Source organism: Amblyomma maculatum, chromosome 1 (genome assembly GCF_055883805.1).
Source record: "Amblyomma maculatum isolate TAMU_Amacu chromosome 1, ASM5588380v1, whole genome shotgun sequence".
Lineage (NCBI taxonomy): Eukaryota > Metazoa > Arthropoda > Arachnida > Ixodida > Ixodidae > Amblyomma > Amblyomma maculatum.
This window is the reverse complement of record NC_139344.1, coordinates 247,295,941-247,314,313: the sequence shown is the minus strand read 5'-3', so window position 1 is coordinate 247,314,313 and position 18,373 is coordinate 247,295,941. Positions and strand designations below refer to the sequence as shown.

Below are 18,373 nucleotides of genomic sequence, written 5' to 3'. Positions count from 1 at the left end.
CGTCGCTGCGGGAGAATGGGAGGCAGTGCGGGCTGGCTGGTGTGCCTTCCTCTCTCGCGTGATAATTACGCGCGGCCGTTATAATTGGACAGGTGATACAAATGTATCCGTATCCCCACACTGCCCCCCTTAAAACTGCCGTACGGCGAAGAAGTAGCCGCATTCACCAAGGGATATGTCGACTGGGGCCGGCTAAATTTCGTTTAGTTTTTAAATGCATTTAAGAAAAGTGCCAACCTATAAAAAGTTGCAGACAGCTCGCAGCCACCGGCGCCGCTGCAGAGGGCCATGAGGGCCGGACAAGAAGGCAGGGCCGACGACCACCGCAGGCTTCCGCGGAGCCAGAGGTGCTCGTGCGATGACCGCAGCAACCGCAGGTCCCGCTTCATCACCGTCGGTCGCCTAGGGTTGCTTGCCGGGGACGCGAGGGCGGCGAATACAATTTCGCACTCCGTCGACCTTTTGCGTAGCTTTCGAGAGGCCTCAGTTGGTGGACCACCACGCTCTTCGCGTGCCTATTTTCCCCTCTGTCATCGACGCAGCCAAAAGTGCGCAGCGGGGTGCCAAGCTGCTCCCGCTGGTGAAGCCGCAGCCGCGGGTCGTCGCGAGTGGCGCCAATGCGCTCTCTTTGCAGCAGCCTTCGCTGTGGTAGACATAGGCGCCCGTTCTACGAACTCCAGCTCGCTCGCTCCGTGGTCGACAGAAAACCGTTTTTTTTTTTTCATGGTATCTATTTGACGGTGACAGTAGGCTCTGGCCCACGAACGCGGCCACTCTTTGAAGGTCTTGACTTTCGATGCCGCAACGGTCTTCGTGACGTCCACGGCTCCCCACCCGGCTGCCTTTTCCCTAGCTACTTTTTGCCATTTACTTTTTTTTTTTTTTAATCCACCCCGACTCGATCTTTTCGACGGAGAAAGCGCATGCTTGCTCTGGAAGCAAGATAGGCGCACAGAATATCGACAGAGTGTCCAGTCATATATTCAGCACGACAAATTACTCCCTGCGCGTTGGTCAGTTATTTCTGCCGTGGGCGCATGTTGTAACGAGGTGGGATGCTCTAATGCCGAGCGTGGCCTCTCGCTGCAGCTGCCTGCTGGAAGGGAGTGCGTCCTCCCCGGGCCGCGCAGCAGTGCTCGGATTCCGGTGCGCTTTGTGTAAAGCCACTGACATCTTCGCATGCAGCTCCATCGCGCAGTCGGCGTATGCCCGACGCAGCCACTGTGGCATTGTTGCGAACTTGTTATACCCGTTTGGCAACTTCACCGTGCGAAGGCAGCGAAATGACACAACTTGAATCAAGTTTTAGGGCCGCTCGTATGCCCAGCGATGCTCACATAGTGCGATATAGCTCGTCTCAGCGTAGCATTACCAATCTCGAAGGACTCGTGTGTACCCCTCTCGTGCGGAAAAATGGTTGCGCAAAGTGCCATTGGAGTTTAGCCGGCACAACGCGCTCACAGCAGTGCAAGCTGTGTTCTAGCGCCCGCACAGGCACAATACCAGCATGTCCTTATGTGCGCTGCTCGGTTCCCAGAGTCCGTCGAACACATGTCGACAAACAAAGAATCCTACCGTTGTTCCTCCTGGAGCTACCTTCGGTTGACTAGGCTTCCCACTGCACTTATGCAATTCAAGTGGTTACCATTTGCAGCCAGGGAAACTGGGTAGTCCGCCCTTCTCTAAGCCTCCTTGCTGCGAGCTATCGCGTCGAACTGGCTAATGGGCGCGGCAGAACGGATGGTGATGTTACTTCTGCTATCGTTCGCTCGCGAAAGTGCATACGCTACGTTGTTCGCCCTCCCGTAGAGCATGGTAAAGTCAAACCACTACGAGAGAATGCCCCATCAAACCAGCGTTCGCATTTCACCCTGCTGTAGAGCGGTGGAGTCGTGTGACCTGCTCTAGCAGAAAATTATAAGATCACAGTAGGTAGTGTCAGATCTTGAGCTCTCGCAACAGTTAGGTGGTTTTACTTTGTTGCCGTTGTGCAATCACCACTGCAGTATTAGAAAAGACTAAAAGTGACAGTCCTGCTCACTACCATAGCTAGTCTGTGTGTCGGTAGTCAGATACACAGACACTCGATTTGTCACACCTCTGGCTCCACGTCCGGGCGCCAAGAATATGGGGATTCCTCGTGAAATAACGCTCCAACGGGGGGCTAGACGCGGAAGTCACCTTCTAGCCCCAGCGTGCTAGCAGAAAGAACCCACCGCGGTGCGAGAGGTCGCTGCTGCGGTGGGTTCGGGCCAGAGGGGACTCGAGTTGCGTACTCAAGCAGGCTTTTATTCTGCCCGAGTACATGTCAAAATACACCATTTAAATACAATCGCTGTAGCGAGCGAACGTCCCGTCCCGCTGCGTATGGGGGTGAAATAAAACCATCAAAAGGTAGAAGCACACGCGAAAGGGTCAGAGCATTCTGATAACCTGGCGTGGCTTCGCGCTCACGGCCCGCAGCGGGAAGTGCGTAGGATGAGCGGGCGATTGAGGTGACGGCTGCGGTCTCCCCGGCGGAAAGTCTGAACCGCGCGCGCGCGTGTTCACCCGTCGAAAAGATTTAAAGGACCACTGTCCAGAGAAGGACCTTTTAGGCGAAGGAGCCCAGTGTTTCGATCAGGTACCGGAGATAGTCTGTGCAAAATGCTACAGTGACACGCGCGCCGCAAAGCAACAAAAATACAAATCAAAGCTCTCTCATGCTCTCCTTCGGGAAGCCAGCTTTCCCGTTTCCTGCGCTGGCCCGTCGAGCCACAGTAATGACGTACTTCCCGCGAACGACGTCCATTGGTCCGTCTCGCTGTCTGAGGGTGAAGGATGGGTGTCTACCGCTCGCTGCGCGCTTTTCCCTCGCCACGGCCCGACTGAGTCCAGAGGCCCATACTACCTCGCCCGTTTTTTTTTTTTTTTTTTTCTTTCGCGCAGGCGGAGTGCCACGACCCACCTCCCGCCAAACGCGGAGGAGGAAGGGGAATTTGTCTTGCGGAGGCTAGACGACCGGGTAGGAGAGTGAAAAACCTTTGCGAGGGAACGGAAGGAGAGAAACACGACAGAATCGGGTGATTGGGGTGGCTGTAACTGCGGTATTAGCTACTCTTTTCAAAAACATTTTGCGGCCTTGCGTTCTGGGGGCGAAGTCTCATAGTCACCGGGGAAGAAAATATTTTCGACCGGAGGGTGGACAGTGGGCCTTTAAAGGGCCACTGTCCAGGGAAGGCCCTTTTAAGCAAAGGAGCCCAGTGTTTCGATCAGGTACCGGAGATAGTCTGTGCAAAATGCTACAGTGACACGCGCGCCGCAAAGCATCGAAAATACAATTCAAAGCTCTCTCATGCTCTCCGTTGGGAAGCCAGCTTCCCCGTTTCCTGCGCTGGCCCGACAGGCCACAATAATGACGTACGTACCGCGAACGACGTCCATTGATCCGTCTCGCTGACTGATGGGAGAAGGATGGGTGTCTACCGCTCGCTGCGCGCTTTTCCCTCGCCACGGCCAGACTGAATCCAGCGGCGCGCGCTCCCTCGGCCGTTATTTTTTTTCGCGCTCGCGGAGTGCCACGCCCCACCTCCCGCCAAACGCGGAGGAGGAAGGGGAATTTGTCTTGCGGAGGCTAGACGATCTCGGGCAGGAGAGTGAAAAACCTTTGCGAGGGAACGGAAGGAGAGAAGCATGACAGAATCGGGTGATTGCGGTGGCTGTAACTGCTTTATTAGTTACTCTTTTCAAAAACATTTTGCGGCCTTCCGTTCTATGGGCGAAGTCTCACAGTCACCGGGGAAGAAAATATTTTCGACCGGAGGGTGGACAGTGGGCCTTTAAGGGGGTATGGTAGGGTAAACCCCCCAAAAATCGAATTTGCAATTTTGGCCAAGAAATATCGAGTGCACTATGAAGAATAAACCTGCGGAAGCGCGACCTCGAGCTCCCAGTCAAAACGGTTTAAATGCCGCGCCGAAGTGCGCCGCGCGCTCTGGCTTTTAAAAATGGCGGACGGAGTGAGGCCGGTTTGTTTATCGTTGTCTTTCGCAGTTTTTTTTTTTTTTTCATTATGGCGCGGTTTTTTCTTGCTTGGGTATGTATGGCAAATAAATGTATTACGGTCGTGGTCGTGTCTGTTTCGAGTTTCAAACGTATTGCTTGCCCAGAAGATGGCACGATCGTCCAGCAAATGGAGCAGAAAAAGAACTTTCAAAGGTAATAGCAAGAAGGGCAGTGAGAAACCGGCACGACAAAGCGCAAGCTTCACAAAACTTGGTGAGAGGATCAGCGGTGAATCCTTCGATGTAGACGGGGCAAGTACGACTGGCTACCGTCTAATCAACTTCGCTCTTGCAAAGTGCAACAAGGGAGCAATAATACTGGAAGAAGCTATTGACAGGCGAAGTGGTTTGGCATCCTCCATAAATGGCGCCTGCAGCGAGTGCGATGCTCTCAATGTGCTTGAGACATCAAGGCGCACTGCTGGCAACGTCTTTGAAGTAAATCAAAGGTTCGTTTATGCCTTTCGTACCTGCGGAAAAGGATTTGCATCTGGTTGCATCATGTGTGCTGTGCTCAATCTACCGCCACCGCCAACAAAGTTTGCATCGTACTACGCGAGGCTTCTTTGTGCATCTACGATCGCTTTGGGTAATAGTATGGCAAAAGCTGCCGAACTGAAGAAAGAGGCTTCCGCCTCTGATGGAGAGATGAAAACTGCGGTCACAGTGGATGGGACATGGATGAAGCGGAGTTATTCTTCACTACATGGCGTCGTAGCAGCAATATCGGCCGACACTGGAAAAGGCGTACATTTCTGTGAGAGACTCGCAGCCATACGAGAAGGCCATAGAAAAACATGAATGTGTAGGACATGTCCTGAAGCGAATGGGCACAAGGCTCAGGAACATCAAGAAGAATGCGAAGGGAAAAAGCTTACTGATGGTCTACCACTTTCCGGGAAAGGACGCCTCACAGAAAAGGACATCGACTCCTTTCAGGTTTACTATGGCAATGCTATTCGGGGAAATACAGACAGTCTGGAGAATATGAGACGAGTGGTGTGGGCAATATACTTTCATAAGTTATCAGCAGATACCAAGCCCAACCATGGACTCTGCCCAAAGGTGCCATCTTCATGGTGTGGGTATAACCGCAGCCTTGTTGAGGGAAGAGACCTACTCCCACAAAAGCTACCTTCCTGAGGCCGTGATGGACGTCATCTAGCCAGTGTTCAAGGTGTTGTCAGATCCAGGTCTTCTGAGCAAATGTCTTCATGGACGAACACAGAACACCAATGAGTCGCTGAACCAAATCATCTGGTGTCGTTGCCCTAAGACAACATTTGTCAGTGCCGACACCTTGAGGACAGCAGCTAATGATGCTGTAGCCTACTACAATGATGGTAACTCTGCACGAAAAGCTATTCTGGAGGCTCTTGGAATTGTTGCAGGTGTGTTTTGTGATATTGCCCTCAACAGAATGGACAAACAGCGTGTTGACAGGGCAGAATTGTATGACTCTGCCAAGAGTAAGGAAACACGACGGATAAAAAGGAACTCTAAGAAGGGTTGTGGAGACACCTGCAAGAATGTCAGCAGTGAAATGTATTCTCCTGGGGTTTTTTGAGCATGCATAAGAAGTATGCAAACATAAAACTTCATTTTTCTCAAATTTAGTTTTTAGCAAATTCCTCAAATTCAATGTACCTTTTCTCAAAAAGTATCCATCGGATTCCAGTGAAACTTTGTACACATTTACTATAGTCAGTCCTAAATATTCTGAACTAAAAAAAATTGCAGATGATATGAATGATAACACTGGCTCTGTGCATGCAGTGGTATTATTGTTTGGGAACAAACTCCAAAAAGAATATGACATCTCTTTAGTTCAGATATAACCTATGGGTATTTAGAAAAACACTGCCAAATATCATTACATTCCTCTGATTGGTTAGAGAGAAAAAGTACATTGAATAATTAAACACACCTGACATTTTGGGAGTGGGCCAAAAGAGAGGTAAACAATCTAAACTAAAAAAAAGTGTCCCATATTGTACGCAGGGGCATCTGTTGTGAGCACACGAAATTTGATGTAAATATCTGCACTCGGTTCTAAAATAATGTAACATGTACCATTTACCCTACCCTACCTCCTTAAGAGAATCGTGGGAGGGAGGCGCGCTCATCTTGGTCTCTGGAGAGGTCCCGGGTAGGCCAGGGAGGAGAGAGGCTCTGTTAGCAGTCTACACTTGAAATCACAGTCATGTCAGAGCCAGTGCTAATGCATCAGCAGTAGGCAACACGAAACTGACAGCCAGTGTTAGCAACTTGCAGGTCAAAGCACTTGTTTAGCGCTTGTCTGCGTCGCCCTTTCTGTCCGTGTGTTCTTCGCGCTATTTTTTACATTATGAGAGAGGGAAAGCCGCGGCGGGAGACTGGGAGGCAGTGCGGGGTGGCCGGTGAACCTAAAGCCCCTGTATCCTTCAGGTGTGCCCTCCTCTCGCATCCTCCCTAACAGCGCGCGTAAACTCGCGTGATAATTATGCACGGAATTAATGGGACAGGGGATTCATGTGTATCCCCAGAAGGGCAAAAGCAGCTGTTACCTTTCAGGCCATAAAACTTACGCTTTGTGTAAACCACTGTCATATTTTCCTTTCACCCAGCGCTGAAGCAAAAAGAAATAAAAAATCTTCGTGCATGGTACAGTTCATATAGTTCAAATAACTGCCGCTTCATTTTGCGTGAAAAAGAGGTGGGTTTCCATATGCTGCAGCGCTTTAGAAAATAAATTTTTCTTAATTTCAAAATCTGATAGGCCACTCTTCTGCCTGTGGTTTCCAAGGAGGATATATAAAACTTCCTCCTTGATGGTTTCAAAATTTCCATTCGAACCAATGGCGATGGTAGGACACAATTGTTTAAAGCAGTGGTTGGTAACAATGGGCCATGGTCCATGGTCCATGGCATCCTGCATTAATCTCCAAACCAATCAAAATAGCAGACAAATCAGTGTTTTGATGTTTCACAATAGCAGACTGCTTTTTGGAACGAAGGCTTATGTTGTATCTGATGACTAAAGACTATGTTAATTAAAAAGTTGATTTCTGAATTTAATTTATTGGCTATCAATATAGCGTTGCCAATTGAGCTAGTTGGAATGGGTTTATCCATTATTCTCGGTTTGTCCTTGGTTTTCCTAAAATGAACTATTAATTAGGTTTAACTTTTTTAGTATCGATGTCTACTGCACCGATGGTTTACTCACGACATTTTTTTTCTATTTTAAACTCCCTATGTTAAGATGTTTTAAATGTTGTTGAGACACCTACTACAGGTTTTGGTGCAGTGTTTTATTGAATTATTTCTGATGCATCCAGCACCAGCTCCGTGCACACTGAAGCAGAGCATGAGGTGCGATAGGAGGAGAGTGGCACGCCAGAACAGAGCGTTGGGTGCCTGCTGGTGACTACTAAATGTTTCGATCATTTGCTGTAGAAAGTGTGGTCTGCCTCACCATTCAGGTTTGCCACATTCAGTTCAGAAGGGGAAGGTGCAACTAGAAAGGACTTGCAGCCACCAACCACTTTCCAAAATACCCTAAGCCTCCAATATAGAATTTGCTTCCACTACACGCAGGAATGCACTGCCCCAGGGGCTCGGACTACACGCCATGCGGTCCTCCATGTCGGCGGACGTGCAAGAACTATCATCTGCAGCGGCCCTGCCGACGAAAGTGTCAGCCAGGATGCCAGTGCAAGCCAGGCCTTGTCTGGCACAGGGATCGCTGTGTTCCGCCCAGCGAGTGCCCCGTGGTCTCGTGATGGGCCAGCTGCCTGGTCAGCGATACCCCTCACCCCACTCCAACCCCTGCCCCCGCCGAGGCCTGTGCACCGCCCCAGCCACGCCACTTGACTGCGCACCCTTAAATCCAGTCGCGCAAATACGTACCCTGCTTATAGCTTTGACTTGGAGCGCAAGTTAACGCATTGACAAGATGCAAAAGTAGTGCAGGTGCTAGTATTCTTTGTAGAATGCTGCACTATTGATGGGAATTTGTAAGATGCGCACCACAAGTCTTCTCTGTTGTCCTGACGCGTGGCGGCAGTGTGCATACTCTTGGTCACGGAATGTGCAAGATAAACAACTGACATTCCATAGACTGTCGTCATTGGACTTTCCCCCAATGTTTCCATCAAACTAACCCACCCCAAAAATTTGACCATTATTTTGCTTGGCACATTGGTTATGGCATTACATACATGAATCAGTGCTTTAAATTACTACTGCAAAGAGTGATGCCTGTTTGGAAAAGGGAAGAATCTTGAAAAGAAAGGCAACTAGCCATACAGTGAATCTGCACAATTTTTGGCATCTGATTTCCAGATACTGATAAACTGATTTTATGTTCTGAAAACCAGTTGAGCAGCTTAAATTCGAAGGCTGTGTGGCATGGCTGCTGTTAAGCATACAACATAGTGGCACGTTCAAGCCTCGGTGGGGCAGTCATAGTCTGTTGTTTGGTTCCTATCATTTCAACAAAGGTGTGTCCAGGTCCAATGCGAAAACATCAGGTCTGACCGCATTCAGACATTGGCATCAGCATTCTGGTCCAATTGACTCGGAGCAGCTTAGCTTGTTATTCGTGTTCCGAGCCTGTTGATATTTATGTCTGTCAAAAGCAGTGTGGTTGCACTGTTCTACGTGCTATTTGTTCTTATTGTACCTCATCAAATGTCATGTGTGTTCGTGGTTGCAAGTAGCTGTAAGCATATGTGCTAAGATTTGAGCTACCATAAATCATTTTTTTTTTTTCATATTTGCATATTGATTTTCTGTAATCATTTTACTTGTGGCATTTTTTCAGTCTTGCGCAAGTTCCAAAATGAAAGCTGTAAATACATTGCAAGGCAAAACCAACAAATTCTATGGTCACATTTCATTCTATAGGCCCTGTGTTCCCATTCTGCCGTTACGTCTCGTTAAAACTTCATGGTCTACTCGTGATTGAGAGATCTGATTAGTATCCACAAGATATTTTGTATTCACCATTTCTGTTTTATTACACACCTAGGTGATGCTAGTGAATGTATTCTTTAGGCTTCAGTACAAGAAAATATTTATTACGTTTGTCATATGTGTTTAACTGGAGTTATTCATATTAATTAGCATCACGACTGATTTTCATATGCACAAAAAATTACTCAAAAATATTTCCAAACCATCAAAATTATCAGTATTGAGAGGCCTGAAAATTTTATCACATGGCTCCTCTTGCTTATATATAACGTTGAGCATTAGTGTAGGGTTGATAATCAGCAGATTATTGTGGCAGCTGTTGTTTGTACTGCTAATTTGGTGGATAAGTCTTATTAGTGTATACTAGCCTACACTGAATGTCACCACAACATTGGACACTGCAAAAACATGACACTGCTCTGTTGACTTTTTGAGCAGCACTATTTTAACTTTTTTGTACCAAGCTTCCATTTATGTCAGCTATTTTGTTGTCTTGTACAGTTAGTTTGGTATGCCAGCTTCACAGTATCTCACATGGTGATACTGAAGCTTTCTTAGAGAAATTTAACCCTTTATAGGTCATTAGCTGCATGCATGTCTCACAAGCATACAAATGGCAAAATTGCACTCAGAATGGCTCTAGCAACTGGATGAGATCACTTTAAAGCTGTTTTAATCACTGGTTTTATTGAAAAATGAGTTCAACCGTAACACCAATAACTTTGCAAAAAAGTCTTAAATGTGGTATATATCTGTACCTCCGTCTTTTTCATGGTTTATAAAGTTTTCATAACTGAAAATTGCTTCAAGAACTGTTATGAGGCAGCCAGCTGATGGTAAAACCTAAAACCATGAACAATATTCAAATTCACCTTTTCCCACTAATACGGTCCTCACTGAGTTGTACACTCACACTTGTAAAAATACACAGAACACCAAGCAGGCCTATTAGCAAAAGAGAAAAATGCGCTGTATTGTTAATTTGATAGTTTGGTAGTATTCAGCACGCAATATGCTACATAGGTGCACCACTGTCCATTTGTCAGTACTGAAGCTAGTGGGACAAATGTTTCCTGCCGTCGTATAAAGGGTTAAAACATCTGCAGCTCCCTAACTGTGTTTTAACAGTTAAGCATGTTATCTCGGTCCTTCTCAACAAGTATTCAGTCATCACACTCATTGCTTTCAAATGCCAGTATAAAATTTTAATGCAAGCTTTCCTTTTTTCTTTTTTGTAACCATGTGCACTCATTAGGATGCGAAATCTTTCAACACGGCATGTGATAATAAAATGTTCTTGCTGTAATACCGTAGTGACTTCAGCCTATCATGAAACCAGCTGTCACAGCAAGGGCTGAATTAGAGCTACTGAAGTATGGAAAAAAATACTCCATTTAATGTTAGAAGCATACACATAGTTGTCCTTCCCTGAAGAAAATTCTTAGATATGATAATAGCCTTGGGGCGAAATGTGAACATTTAGAATAACTGGTGTGTTAAGTGACATGCCAGGTTGAAGCATGTCATCTGGAATATGTTCACTCAGTCAAGATGTTTGAAAATATGGTGTGAAGGGAATCTAATGTAATTTAGATGCAGTGGTCGGTGGCGAAGGATAAAGTCAATTGTTGGCGTATACACATGCATGTTGTTTACATATATCCTCCAAATAAAGGCAAGGCTATGAAGTGTGGTTTCTCACATCTCAGACAGTGCCACCAATATGTGGAAGTGTTGAGGATATCAAAGTTCCCGTTCAGACTCCCATTGGCACCATCAACCTCAGGACAAGTCTTTCCACACGATTCAGTCACTTGAAGCATGGTAACTTCTATTAAAATGCAGCCTCCAAAATATGATTGCTATTAATTTGCCTTTGTTGAAGAAAATCTTTCAGTTCTCTCATTGTCTGTTACAGTTCCTTTTAAGAATTATTTCTGGCATATCTCTTGGCTTGTTTGTACCTAGAGTAGTGTTGTCTTGTTTCTGACTTCAAACAACAAAAGCAAAGAATCAAAGTACGGAATTCATACAGACCTACCCAAAAAAAAATTTCATACTATGTAATAGCTTGCATAATTATGGAAGTCTGAAGGGTTTCAGAAAAATGTTTTGTAATAAACTAGTACTGACACCAGTGTGAAAGGATTTGGTCTTGCAAATATGTCAGCTGAAATTGGAGGGCAGTGTTTTGTGCAGATTTTCTCGCGCACTTGACTTGTGTGCCCGCAGTCCTTGCCTTATGGCTACTCTTACTTTTGCTGTTGTGACACTTCAGTATTATAACATATTGTATTTGTTGTCTACTAAGAAAAGTTTATGCTGCATGTTGTGGTTATACAGCACACTCGATGCTCTTTCAAGTGCATGCTGTGGTCCAGTTTTGGTGTCCTTTAATATTTTGCCCTTGGCTCCTTCACTTCTTGACCAGTTTCAGTTAATAAGCATTAGTCTTGTTTTATTTGTGTGTGTGTGCGCGCTCTGTTGTCATGCAAGAATGTTGTTGTGACCGTATAATTTATTTAGGTTATATAGCACTGTCTTTATGTGTATGCGCGTGCTTTATCACAATTCATTTTTCTTCAGTGAAAAACTTTTCAGCTATATACCCATTTGAGTGGTTATATATTATGTTTTGCATTTCTTGCCTGCCAAGTGAAAGCATCATCCCTACTTTCGTATGCATAAAACTTGGTACCAATGTCTGCAGTGGCATTATACAACCCATTTATGAGGTAGCGATGAGTTGCATTCATTTGCAGAGAGTTGAGAAAATTACTACATAAGTTTGCCCTGTGATAATATGCATTGTACTTAATGTTTGATCATTTAACTTATTTCACATACATTTGTGCATTTCGTAAAAACCTTAAAATGTGTTGTTTATGAGCTATTTCACGTTGGACAACAGGTGCCCTCTTGTTGTATTTATGTGGTTCTAAAGTGTGACCTCCTTTACCACTGATTTGAGCATGTTTTGTAAAGTGAGAATCCTAGATTAAACAATGCAGTTCATTGTCTAAATCTGATCTGTATTAAGAACAAAGCATTCAGCAGCTATGAACAATATAAAGTGTGCATTAAACAGTATACACTGGACCAATTGGCATCATGTACGTTTGCACAATCCTGTTGTGACAGTATAGTGTTCCTCACCATCTAAACCTGCACTACTAGTGTAGAAAATCTGTCCTTCTGCTTCATGCTTCTATAATAAATGCTTGCACAATGTTAGTGCCACTTATATGTACATAATAGTTGATATAAAGAATGTTGTGGTTTCATGCTCAGAAAATTTGTTTTTAGTTTAGTTGACACAAGACCGGCTTCAGTATACATTCAAGTTTTTTGTCCTGTTGATTCCATAAGCAAGTGGTGTGATTTTTCCCCAGGTGTTGATCTTCTTGTATGAATTAAAGACAGCAGGGAAACGAAAGAAAAGGGCGACAAAATAACTCTGAAAACAGAACGAAGTGTCACTTTTCTATGTGCTTAAGTTAAAACATAAATGGTCAGAGGCAAGTGGCTAATCAGGCTTTGCTCCACACCAAACAAGCATAGCAGCCCCTTTGCCAACCTGCCCCTACAAAGGGCCCAACCAAATTTTGGCCTCACTTCAGAACAATGGTTTGGTTTGCGGGGTTTAATGTCCCAAAGCGACATGAGATGCTGTAGTGGAAGTCTCTGGAAATTTCGACCACCTGGGGTTCTTTAACGTGCACTAACATCGCACAGCACACACGGGTGCCTTGCTTTTCGCCTCCATCGAAAAGCGGCTGCCGAGGCTGAAGTTCGATACCGCATGCTTGGGCACAGTAGTCGAGCACCCTAGCCACTGCACCACGGCGGCAGGGCACTTCAGTACAATGATTCTGATTAATTCCCCAAGATCATTCATTGCCAGCTTAACAGCTGCCAAACCTTATAATTGTCATTGTAGCAAAACTTTGCTTTCATAGCTTAAAGCAGTACTATAACAATAGAATTTTTGTGTTGAGAGCAGCTAGGTTACCAAGCAGGACAGTGACTTCAAATCCTCTGATACATGACTAGTAGCGGCGTCACGAGCTGCAGCCAATGGTTTCAGGTGAAATGAGCACTGGGCAGGCAATGAGCTCAGAGGGATGTGGTGTGTTATGATATGGGCTCATAAGGCTCTAGAATGTTGCAGAAGCACAGGATTGGATCCAAGACTAAAGACCAAGAGCAGACCAGTCTCTGAGGTTAGTACTCTTTTCAGAGCCCCAATACCTTTGGTCGGTTGCCCACACAACATAAATAGCTGTTCATTCCTATTCACATTATAATACTTTGTAAAAGGTACCTGCATACAGAACAAAATGTGAACTCACAGATATAACAAATACAAAAATTCCTACAAGCAACCATTTGCCCCAAAACTTGAATGCAGCAGAGCTTGCACCTATGTAAAGCAGGTGTACAGAACATGACAGATGCTCTTTCTGGTCTTAGTGTAAAGTCCAGCCATATAGGTCTGTGAAAGACAGCAAGCTGGATGTATTGGCACAGGTCCATAATTTGAAAAAGAAAAAAAAAAAAAAAAGGCTCTAAGAAAACTAAACATGAGAGGAAAAGCACACGTGATAAGCACTATTGTAACATTATAACCAGGGTTTTGAACTGGAATTTTTTTGGATTCAGTTTCAGATCCAGAGACACATTCCATTCCAGTTCTACCCTGCCCGAACCGGTTCAGAGTTGAGAAAAAAAAAACGATAACAGGGACAGTTTCAAGGACCCTATGTTTTTTAAGCGGCCTCGTCCACACAAGTGACATTGGAATAAAGACTCCTTTTTTGCTTCCTGTATTGCTTCTTCAAGCTAGCTTCTTCCCGCTGCCTCACGAGCTTTTCTTCCTTTCAGTTTCTCACGATGCAGTTCACCGATCACACAATTACTACCATTCTCTCCTCTGTTTTTTTTTCTTAAGCTCACTTCACTTCACTTTATTACCTTAAAGACCCCACATTGGGGGTATTACATAAGGGGTGGGAGCACAAACATTGAATGAATATGATTGCCTACATGATATTTATGAAGTGCATATTTAAACTGTTGACAAAACTTGACGGGCAGGTGATGGCATCAACATCGTAGGGAAGCAGGTTCCGTCAGTCTGCTTGACTTTGTCCCTCTCCCTGCTTTACTAGGTTTTTTTCCCGACCTCGCTTGTCACCGCGCAACCCACAGACCAGGTTACTCAATAGTTATGTTTTCTCTCAATAGTGCACTTCTAACTTTCAGTGCCATCTTTGTAGACTGTCTTAGGCATTCGCATCAGTGATGGTGGGAAAAGCGATGAAATGCATTTTTCTTTTCGACACCATAGTTGTACTGGTCAAAACGATAGCACACCAAATAGATCTTATGAGTTAATACTCCTACCTGTAATTCCACTCAGTTCCTTGCTCCACTCAGTCTCCACATTTGAACATTGGACCTTCATTCTTGACATAGTTTAACTTGTCAAGGTATGGTTTATGGGGTTTAACGTCCCAAAGCGACTCAGGCTATGAGAGACGCGCAGTCGTGGAGGGCTCCAGAAATTTCGACCACCTGGGGTTTTTTAATGCGCACTGACAATGCACAGCACACGGGCACCTTGCTTTTTGCCTCTATCGAAAAGCAGCCACCGCAGCCGGGATTCGATCCCGCATCCTTGGGCACAGTAGTCGATAACTTGCCAAGAGAAATAAAACAAGCAGACATCATTAGGGACAGAAGGAAGAGAAGACAAAAGGAGAAGTAGACTTATGGAATCATCTTTGTGCTAAGTTCAGATACAGCTTAAGAACAGACAGGTAAATTGCTGCCCAAGACGGCCTTCCTACCATCAGTAAGAAAAAAAAAAAAAACAAAACAAAAAAATCCTGAAACCTGAAAAAGTGTTGGCTTAGCATTCTGAAGTCTTGGTCAACCAAACTGCACCTGTTGGCGTCACATCACAAAGGGCTGCTATGTATGTGCAATGATACTCATTGCAACGTCATTGAATGTAGGAAAATAAAATGATTTGCATGAAATTTTGTAAACAGACTTTTCCAGGGTGTCGAACTGGAATGGGAACCAAAAACCAGAACCAAACCCGAATTTTCACCCGGAACCGAACCTGAATTTCTTCCGTCACTTTGGAACTGAACTCGAGCCAGAACAAATCGGTGGAATCGTTCCGAATCAGCTCTCAGTATGGTTCCGACCCACTTTCGTTGGCAACTTGCCTTCATTTTTGTACTTATCGCGGCTTGCAAAGAGCTTTTCTCGCTTATTTCCAAAGCCCCACTGCATGCCGCAAACATCAGAACCATATTAAAAAATCGTCCCTTGAATAAAGATGACACGAACAAAGGAAGCTACACTGCCATATGCATAGTACCAATCTCTGGTGTTGGGCTTTGGCTTCATCCCGAACACAGGTGGCCGCTGCACTGCGCAATGGCACCACTCATCGAGAAAGCTGCCCATTCTATAGACTTTCCAGGAAGTGAAATATTGGCACATAATTCGTGAGTTGAGTTACATACTTGGATAAATAATTCCCCAAGTACAACTCAAAAACGAAATGACGAATCTGTTAAAAAAATGTCACGCAAATCATTTCATTTTTTTATCGTTCGACGTCGCAATGAGTCACATGGCACGTGTATAGCCGCCGCATGCGATGCGATGCCGGCAGGTGCAATTGGCGCCAGCTGAAAAGCCACTGTTGAACTACAAAGGGAACAACCAACAGTAGATGATTTCTACGGTACCTAGCCGAAATGTTGCATAAAGTTGTCCAAAATTGACACCTTCATAGCGAGCAACATAGCAGTTGCCACGTAATAGGCGCGAGATTTTGTTGGGAAGCGATTTGTTTTGTGCAGCCATACTTTTAGACCCACAATATCACATTACGACGATCAGTGAGGAAAGGTGCCTTGCAAAACAGTATTTGGTCACCACATAGAAACGACTTTATAGGATCGCCGCCGATGATCAAATACTGCTACAAGTGGCAGCAGAAATGGTCCTTAAGAGCTCACTAGCTGAAGATTAGCTTGAAGCGTTTCTTATGGAAAGAGAAGAGTGCCTGCAAAGACTCGGAGAAGCGGCAGGTCTCCCAAAATTGAAAGAGTACAGAGCTTGCTCGACGCATTGAAAAGGTGCCCAGAATAAGCAAGGACTCTAGTGTTTTGAAATTCTGGGAAGAAGAGAAGTTGCAGAACCCAGAACAGTATTCATTAACTTCAGTAGCACTTGATGTGCCACCTACACAAGTCAGCGTCGAGAGAGCATTTTCTGCATTAAAACATCCTCTCTTGTCATCAAATCTGGATGACTCCAAGAACTCTCGACAATGTCCTCTTCCTTCCATCTTTCTATGCTGGCAAATAAAAAAGTTTCCAGCATTTACTGAGCACATAACGTATTTGTGTGCAGCCATGATGTCATGTGATGCTAGTAAATTATGCGACTAAATATAGCAGTCCAGCCTCAAAGTGGTTCTAAAAGAAGGCATACAGCACACCCATGTAGACAACCATGACGCGCAACAAGACGGTGGTCGCATCACGGCCACAGGAGTGAGACAATTATATCGGTTGTCCAGTAAATACTATAACGACTCCAACCTCAATACGTGGTGGAGGGGACTTTTGTCAGCACCTTTTGGGCCACAACATATGGGTGGGTGCTTTTGTGTTTCACCTCCATGGAAACGCGAAAGGCATCCGCGTTCTGTCTGATATATAGTCACATATATAGTATACACATCGTTAATCTTGGGGTGTGTGCTTGGTTCGACCTTGATCTGATTTCAAAGTCCTTAAGTGGGAGCCGGACAGAACATTGTTTTACATAGAGTAGTAGAGGTTTTGCTCTAAACTAAAATTCATGTGAAATTTTGTTTACCTGGAAAGCGCACCAGGAAGATTTTTTTTTTTTAATTTCTTTTTGCGCATGAAAGCTATAATTTGTTATGTGCCAGTGAAAATAATTCTTTTCTCCCATCCTGCTTTAATCATCGGTCACTCATTAGAAACACTTTTCTAAAGTCTGTACAACCAAATGAAGTCCGTCACATCTAACGACAAAAACAATAGATGGAGTACTATATGAATTTTCAGGTTTTATTATATACTGGGACCGTAAAGAAAACTCGGTATTAAAACATTGGAGTAAAAAATGCATCCAAAGTTTTTTTTTTTTCTGAACCCATTGAAACCCGTTTGAACCGGTTTGGGTAGGGTCAAGCCGGTTCGAACCGGAACGGAATGTGTCTCTGGAGTGGAAACCGAACCCGAACCCGAAAGGCGTGAACCTGAACCAGAACCGAACACACACACCTGGATTTTTCATTTCGTTTTTGAGTTGTACATGGTTATATATTTATTCACCTAAATATGTAACTTGGCTTACAAACCATACACTATTATTTCACTGCCTAAGGAGCTAGGCTCTCAAACGGGGCAACTTTCTTCATGAGAGGCGCAGTGCAGCAGCCGCCTGTGTTCAGGATGAAACGATAGCCCGACACCAGAAATTGGTGCTATGCATGTGGCAATATAGCAATATATCTTCCTTTGTACTTGTCATCTTTTTGCAAGGGACAATTTTTCAATATGGTTGTGATGCTGGCGGTGTGCATCGGTGCTTTGAAAATAAGCGAAGAGAGCGCTTTATAAGCAGCGATAAAAGAAGAAATAATGAAGGTAAGTCACCCACCAAAGTGGGCTGAAGCCGTACCACGAACGAACCAGTTCAGAACGGTTCCTCCAATTTGTTCCGGTTCAGGTTCAGTTCCAAGATGGCGGATAGAATTTCGGTCCGGTTCGGTTCTGATTCTGGGTGAAAATTTGAGTTCGGCTCCGGTTTTCAGTTCAGTTCCGGTTCAAAACCCTGGTTATAACACTGAACAAAACCCCATGAAAAATGAGACGTGCTGTAGAAGGACAATGAGTCGGGCATATTAATAAATAATCGCATTTTAAAAAACGGATAAAAGGCCCCACGGGAAAAGTGCTGTCTTGTGTGCACAGCACACACACACAGCATAGTGCTTGTCCCATGTTCTCTTTATTCTGTGTTAGTCCTGCTCTCACTGGTTTTCAAACTGCGTTCTTGCCATGCTGAATCCATTGCACCAGATGTACCTACAAAAGAAGGTACTCGCTATCTACATGAGGGAAGAGAGGGTAACACTGTGAAACTGCACAATGTAATTATTTTTTTCATGTGAAACATTTAAAATTGTCGGTAAGGACATCTCAGACTGTTAAATACAACAATGATAGCAAGTGTGGTGACGGGGAGAACAGCGTGAGGAGTTGTCAGGATATATGTAGGCACCTATACATTATCTTTACTTCCTT

General features: G+C 44.8%; 1 protein-coding gene and 1 pseudogene across 1 annotated transcript in view; both read left to right on the top strand.

Moving 5' to 3' along the window:
- The window catches only part of cv-2 (crosveinless 2-secreting protein), a 230,100-nt gene extending 217,725 nt beyond the window's left edge, over positions 1-12,375 (top strand). The window contains exon 17 of the mRNA XM_084590795.1: positions 7,623-12,375. Coding sequence (XP_084446921.1) covers positions 7,623-7,807 — 185 coding nt within the window. The 3' untranslated portion in view covers positions 7,808-12,375. The remainder of the gene's footprint in view (positions 1-7,622) is intronic.
- On the top strand, positions 289-5,610 carry LOC146206165 (uncharacterized; annotated as a pseudogene).
- Positions 12,376-18,373: the final 5,998 nt, after the last annotated feature.